The sequence below is a fragment of the Lycium ferocissimum genome, chromosome 7 (genome assembly GCF_029784015.1).
Source record: "Lycium ferocissimum isolate CSIRO_LF1 chromosome 7, AGI_CSIRO_Lferr_CH_V1, whole genome shotgun sequence".
NCBI lineage: Eukaryota > Viridiplantae > Streptophyta > Magnoliopsida > Solanales > Solanaceae > Lycium > Lycium ferocissimum.
Window position 1 is genome coordinate 6,592,722 of NC_081348.1, and position 7,296 is coordinate 6,600,017.

The 7,296-nt window shown below is 33.9% G+C and overlaps 1 protein-coding gene across 1 annotated transcript; it reads right to left on the bottom strand.

Annotated features, from left to right (window-relative positions):
• Positions 1-3,246: 3,246 nt before the first annotated feature.
• On the bottom strand, positions 3,247-5,508 carry LOC132063206 (uncharacterized). The gene is made up of 4 exons (XM_059455663.1): positions 5,028-5,508; positions 4,471-4,541; positions 3,589-3,775; positions 3,247-3,495 (listed from the first exon to the last, which is right to left on the bottom strand). Exons 1-4 carry the CDS (start codon positions 5,136-5,138, stop codon positions 3,349-3,351), a joined length of 516 nt encoding a protein of 171 aa, XP_059311646.1. The 5' UTR covers positions 5,139-5,508; the 3' UTR covers positions 3,247-3,348.
• Positions 5,509-7,296: the final 1,788 nt, after the last annotated feature.

Sequence of the window (7,296 nt, forward strand, 5' to 3'; positions counted from 1 at the left end):
CCTAGGTAATCTGAAACAGCGCCAAGTCCTACCTAATCACCTCTCCCCAATAACCAACACATATTTCACCATGTGAGTTTGTGAAACGTAACTAGTGTTAGTTACCCAATTTATATGACACTCTTTCCTTTCTAGTCAGTCCAAAAAAGAATGATACATTTTTATATTTAGTAACAATTCAACTTTAACTTTAGCTTTTTACCTTTAATGAAATTATTTCTAATTACACAAATTTTTATTATTTGTTTTAGACCGCAAATTTCTGAAGTCTTTTTATTTTTTAAACTTCATACACAATCAAACACCTTCATATAAAATGGGACGGAGGAAGTATATATGAGAAAGGTACTTTTAAAGGATCCACTCTGATGATATACGTTAGTTATTTGAGCAACTAGTTAAGTTAGACTAGTAACATTTCTACAGTGACCATCAAAAATCATAAACAGAGAAGTGTATTGGGTCTCAAATATCCTCTTTCCACTTAATTAATTAGTAAATATTGTGAACCTTCTAATTTCCTTCTAAGTGTCCAGAGAATACATCAAGTGTTCAAAATGTATCAACAAATACTGAACCAGGTCTGATCTTCAACTCCATAGCTGATCAGAAGATAAAAACATTCGGCAGCGATCAACTCTCTCACTTGCTTTCTCTTGTGCTGTGTGAACTTGCTTACCTTACCATTTCGAGCCCCGATAAAGGAGAGAGAGGTTTTAGTTAGTTGACAGCCAAAGTGTAAGACTATTCAATTTATGTTGAATCCTCAAAATAGATAGATGAGCTTAAATGGAGCAACACGACATAACAAGACACCCAACTTGTTTGGGATTGAGGGGTGGTTGTTGATTGCGCACCTCGATTAATTTCACGAGATACGACGTAACTCCATCCTCAAATGCTAGAACATATGGGAAGAAATCACCTAGTGTTTTTAGAACATGAGATCTCATGGTTCTTAACCTACTTCATTGACCACTAGACCACACTCTTGGATGCGCACAATTATTGATGTTATAAAGTTGAGTTATTAGCAGATGCATTTGCAAGGAACTAAAGTTAGACAGACAACTTCAAAGTAAGGCCAGGCGAAATCATACAAGTAACTGAATCCGTGTTAAAATTACTAATTCCTCTTTTGATAGGTCAAAGCAGGAGGATAAAAGTTTCCCATATAAGGTGAAAAATGAAGATATTCAAGACTTTTCTTCCCTCACCTTTTATTACTTTTTCATATTATACGTTATTATACAGATTAAAACATATTCCGGACCTTTCTCATTCTGAAATCTCAAAATATATCAAATTTTCTCAAAAGGTGAGCTTTATAACTTTGTTTCAATTTTTTTTTTTTTCTTTTTTGGCTTTTGAACAAGGGTTATTCGGGCCAGCTCCTCGACTATTCCATCGAGTAGCTTCTACCTCGCCACCATCGTAGCTACTTGGTCACTCTGCCCACCAAAACTTAGGTAGATGGAAAGAAATCATCTTTTTTTACTTTGTCTTTATTGGGATTGAACCCAATCTCCAAGGTTTGCACCAACTTCATTGACCACATCCTCAGGTGCATGTCAACTTTACTCTTAAAACTCTATGCCAATCAAACTAGTCTTCTTTTAGAAGTCGGAAAAATGAAAGCTAAAAAGTCATTTTCCATGTGCAACTTCCCTGATCGCTCACACATAAAAGGCACAAACAACACATCGATCAGCGACTGATCCAGAAATATGCATCCATGATACAACATTCCCAAAAACTATTTTCTTCTATTGAACTAGGTAGTCTTGAGCTAATAAGAAGCAAGCATCTTGGAAAACCTTATTTCCCTATGAACTCCTAAATTGCTAAAAATCTCTCCTAAGATTCAAATAGCATTCGCAAGTTCTCAAGCAGAGAGATGCAGCTCAAGCTCTGTGTCAAGCTACAAAAGCTTTGAAGTATACCAGAGCTTTGAAGATCAAGTTCCCATGTTCTCTATGAGCATCTCTTTCCGAGCAACACTGAACTAAAATTACATTTGCTTTAGCAAGTGATCAGTTTAAAATGTTTCTCTCTCTCTCTCTCTCTCATGAATTGTAAACATCGGTTCTAACTTCACGTGCGTGAACTTGCTGACATTGCTACTCCAGAACATCGATAAAAGAGAGGGTTGCAATAAATTGACAGCAAACGTAGAGCTAGTCAATTTATATCGAATCCTCAAAATAAATAGATGAGCTTAAATGGAACAACATGGACAATGAAGATTCATCTAGTATTCCCCAACTTGCTTGGGATTGAGGCGCAGTTATTGATGTTATAAAGTTTAATCCTCATTAGCAAATGCGTTTGCAAGGAACTAAAGTTAGACAGTCAATTAAAAGTAAGACTAGACGAAATCATACAAGTAAAATAGTGAGGTACTAAATGATGCTCACTTACCTGAAATTGGAACTTCGACCCCCTTTTGATAGGTAAATAATGATAAAAGTTTCCATACAAGGTAAGCTAATATATTTTGGGATGATACAAGAAGGAAGATATTCAAGACTTTTCTTCTCCCTCCTTTTATTACTTTCTCGTCTCTGTTGGGATTTGAACCCTGATCACCAAGGTTTGCACCCACGTCATTTACCACTTGTCCACACCCTTAGGTGTGAGTCAACCCTACTCTTGTCACTCTATGCCAATCAAACTAATCTTGTTAAGAGTGGGAAAAAAGAATGAAGCATATGAGTAAATATGATAGCCAAAAAACCATCTTCCACGTACAACTGCCCTGATCGATAACACAATGAGGAAGATTCTTTCTATCAAAAGATAGTTAAGAAGCGCACAAACAACACATCAAGGTTAATCAGCAACTTGTAATCCAAAAATATGGATACAACGCTCCCAAAAACTAACATATGCATGCATGTTAGTAAATCCCCTCCACACAAGTAATGTTCCAAGGGTAATGATTGAGCAGCTTCAACTAATTTGTAAGATTTTGCCATCTAATCCAATTAGCACCACTTTAGTACTTTTGAATCCCATTAATAAAAATCCGGAGTCCGCTTCACATATGGAGCAAAGGTACCACGTCACATTGTAAACACTTGAAAATAGAATCCACTATCATAGAACTAGAGGAGTACAAATTATAAGCACATTATTAATACATGATAAATTATGCCCCCCCAAAAAAAAAAAAAAAAAAAAAAAATACACCCTTCAGATATTGCAAACTCCAAGTTAAAGTGTTTCACCAAGGCAACAAACGAGGAAAGGGAAAAGCGAATCGAAAATAAGATATCAATAAGATGAAGAATGAATTGTCCAATATCTTATGGAGATTACTCTCTTAAAAGAAAGATGTATCAGAATTTAGACCTTTAAAGTCACTTGAGCATGCCAATCGAGTTTCTTCTTTCCAACTCGATTGTTGTCATCAATCAGGTATTTCTTTGGCATACACTCCAATTTCAACACGTCCCTACTTGTTGCAACTTCCTCGTTTCCTACTTCACATCCCTGTACCGTGAACAATTATTAGACATATACCACTTTTGATGAAGCGAATCAGAGTATTTAAATCTTTGAGGTAAATTAGCACTAGTAAGTTACCAAATTGAACTTTGAGGTAAAGGCGGGACGAGCTGTTTCTACCCCTGCATCACAGCCATTATTGGATTTTTCTTCTTCAGAGACTTCACTTTCAGCATCGAAATTTTTCATATGTGAAATATTTCTTTCCGTATCGACATTGGAAGATTGCATTTTCAGCAAGTACCTATGCCTTTGCTTTAAAAATCTGAAATTTAACAAGTCTTATATTAGGGCATTACTCTTTCTTTTTCATTTTTCCTTGCATCATATAATTAAGAAAAAAGAAAAGTATTCATATAAGCAATACCGATTAGTTGACATTAAGATTTAGTCATTGTATATATAAAAATACATGTGAGATTTAGGGTGTGATTGGTACGAAGAAAAACATTCCAGAAAATATTTTCCAATTTTTTCATGTTTAGTTGGTTAAAACTTTTGGAAAACAAGATTCTTAAAAATGTGACATTCCACACTAATTGTCTAGTACCCACCCTCCAACACACCTCACCTTCACCCCCAATCTCATAGCCCCCATCCCACTACCCCCACACCCTAGCCCCCAGCCCTCATGCCAACCCCAATAGTGTTTGTCTAGATTATATACAAATGCTTTTGAGATAATATTTTTTGCTTATCTACCGAACAAATATTTTCTGCTTATCTACCGAACACCGGAAAATAAGTAACAAACCTACTTATTTTTCAAGAAAACATTTTCTTTCATACCAAGCACACCCTTGGAGAGTATCGAGTTTTTGAAAACCCCTTATTTGTCTAAAGACAAAATATTGAGTATTGGAATGAAACGGGCCCAAACAGAACTCAATGGTTTATGGTTATAGAGGATTCATATAGCAGAATCTAACTAGTTTGAGATTGAGAAAATTATGACCATACATGATTTCACCCAAAATGTTATCTCTCCTCTGCTTTGCAGCCTGCAACTTCCTCTTCTTGGAGACAAAATCCTATACACACAATTACCAGACCATCATCACACAACTAACATCCACAAAAATATCATTTTGAATACACAATTTCATCTAAAAGACAGTGCATAATCACAGGAAAAAGTAGCAATTCATAATCCCATTCAACACTAAACAACACACAAAATCATAAATAAAAACAACACAATGAAATACCACACTCAAATTAGTAGAAAAGGAACTAGTGGAAACAACAAAAATAAGCTTAGTCAAACTAATTAGGATTCACAAACACTTAAAAGAGCAATTTCATCTAAAAACAGTGCATAATCTCAAATTCTCAATCAATACTCCTAAACAACACTTAAAAGTCTAAATAAAAGCAACACAATAAAAATACCAAACTCAAAATAATATGTCCACAATGAGAATTAGTACATAAAAGGAACTAGTGGAAACAACAAGAATTAAGCTAATTCAAACTAATTAGGATTCACAAAAATATAAAATCAAGAAAGTGCAAACCTTTTGCAGTTCTAATAACTCATTTAACATATTTTTCTGCTTAAGCTTCACCTTGGATTCTTCTTCATCAACAAAATTAATTCCATTGATACCCTCTATAGACCTTTTCATCTTTATTAACTAGCACATACCCTCCAAGGAAAAAAGCCACTAAATTTCAAGAAAACTCAAACCCACACCAAAAAATCAAATCTTTGAAGTCTCCACACACTTATTGGTCCATTTTATTAAGAGGGATAAAGGAGGAGTGAATGTGGATGGGGTATTGAGATATATTTTATCTCTTTGTTGAGGCTCTAAATGTAGGAAAAAACTTAAATAAAATCCCATTTATGGAAGGGAAAAAAGAGGGGTTAGTTATAGGAAGAGGTTGAATTGTGTGTGGGTGTGGTTGGAGGACATTAGAGGAAATCTTTGTTTCCTCCATTTCCTTGCCATATATATCTTTCCATTTGGCTCTCTCCTTTCCCATTTTCTTTTTCCTGTCAAACTCTTGTATTGTTTTTTCTCTAAGCATAAATTTTGGGTTGATATTTATTGGCATTTATGCCTCCTATTTTGTGCTGGTCTTTAATTTTTGCTCCCGGTAATAAATAACTATTTCGCGGGGTATAAGTTTATATTTTCGGATCATGATATTTTTACAAGTTATCTCTTGAGCCGAAGGTCTTTTGGAGATAGCTTCTCTACCTCCTAAGGTAGGATTAAGGTTTGCGTACAGTCCACCTTCCCAGACTCTACTTTGTGGGACTTCACTTGGTATATTGTTGTTAATATTTTACAAGTTATGTTCCGCATCCTTAAAGAACTTAGGGAAAAGACTCAAATATGTCATCGAATAATCAAAAAGGTTCATTCATGTCACTCGTTAATAGTTGGGCTCAAAAATGTCACCATGGTTACCATTTTGGGTCATATGTCATTACTCACTAACGGAACTCTACTACTATCAGATTTTTTCACGTGACATTATCTCAACCCTTCATTTTACGTGTGGCATATATGAGTCATTTCGTAGTTTAGTGGCATATTTGAGCCTTTTCTCCCAATTCATATATAAATCTCCATCTTTTCTAATTTTATGTAACAAACTTATAAGGACAAGTTTATCCCTTATATTAATAACATTTTTATTTTACATGGAAAAACTATGCTCTCTTATTTAATTAGATTATGAATCTAATCTTATTCTACATCCTTCACAATTTTTACGTACTTTTATGGCTCTTTAAAAAGATTTAAAGAACACATAAAATTTATTTAAGAAAAAAAAAGAGATATGTATAAAAGAGAGTCCACTAATGAGGTGTAGATAGGTATGAAGTTACATTATGAGTGAAATTTGGTGTGTTAATAGTGATCGGGAGAAGGCTCAAATTTGTCACACTCATATGTATTTTTCATACCCATCTTACATCATTAGTGTACTCTCTTTTTAAAACTGTCTATGTTTTTCTTAAACAAATTTATGTTTTTTTAGATCTTTTTAAAGAGTCATAAAATACATGAAAAGTGTGAATGATGTAGAATAACATTAGATTCATAATATATAACTAAATAAGAGACTATATAGTTTTTCCATGTAAAATAATAATGTTATTAGCATAAGGGATAAACTTGTCCTTATAAGCTTGTTACATAAAATTAGAAAAGATGGAGATTTATATATGAATTGGGAATAGGCTCAAATATGCCACTAACTACGAAATTGGTCATATATACCACTCGTAAAATGAAAAGTTTAGATAATGCCATGTGGCAAAATCTAGTAGTAATAGAGTTCTGTTAGTGAGTAATGGCATATATGACCTAAAATGGTAACAGCGGTGGCATTTTTGAGCCCAACTATTAACGAGTGGCATGAATGAGCCTTTTCTGATAGTTAGATGTAGGGGTGTACATGAACCGGGTTGGTTCGGATTTTTTAAACGCTAAACCAAACCAATTGCGTTGGGTTTTTAAATTTATACACCAAACCAAACCAATAAAATTCGGATTTTTCAACCTCGGATTTTCTCGGGTTATTCGATTTTCTCGGGTTTTTTTTCGGAATAGTCTTGATACAAAACATACAACTTTTACTTCAAATATTTCTGTAGTTCTAGTAAGATACAACTATATAATTAAGATGTTTCTTAAGAAAATAACACAAAATGTGAGAAGAGTGATAACATTGTATTAAAATATTCAACAAAAGCTAATAAATTCGGTCAAAATAAATATTGCTAATTAACAAGCCATAAAGAAATGACCATAATCTAAAAATACT

What these genes read in the sequence shown, in the direction of transcription:
- LOC132063206 (XM_059455663.1), bottom strand. Translation starts at nt 5,138, where the DNA reads ATGAAAAGGTCTATAGAGGGTATCAATGGAATTAATTTTGTTGATGAA. An exon ending in AGTTATTAGAACTGCAAAAG is followed by an intron (nt 4,542 to 5,027) that starts GTTTGCACTTTC and finishes TTGTGTGTATAG; the next exon opens with GATTTTGTCTCCAAGAAGAG. An exon ending in TTACCTCAAAGTTCAATTTG is followed by an intron (nt 3,496 to 3,588) that starts GTAACTTACTAG and finishes TTCACGGTACAG; the next exon opens with GGATGTGAAGTAGGAAACGA.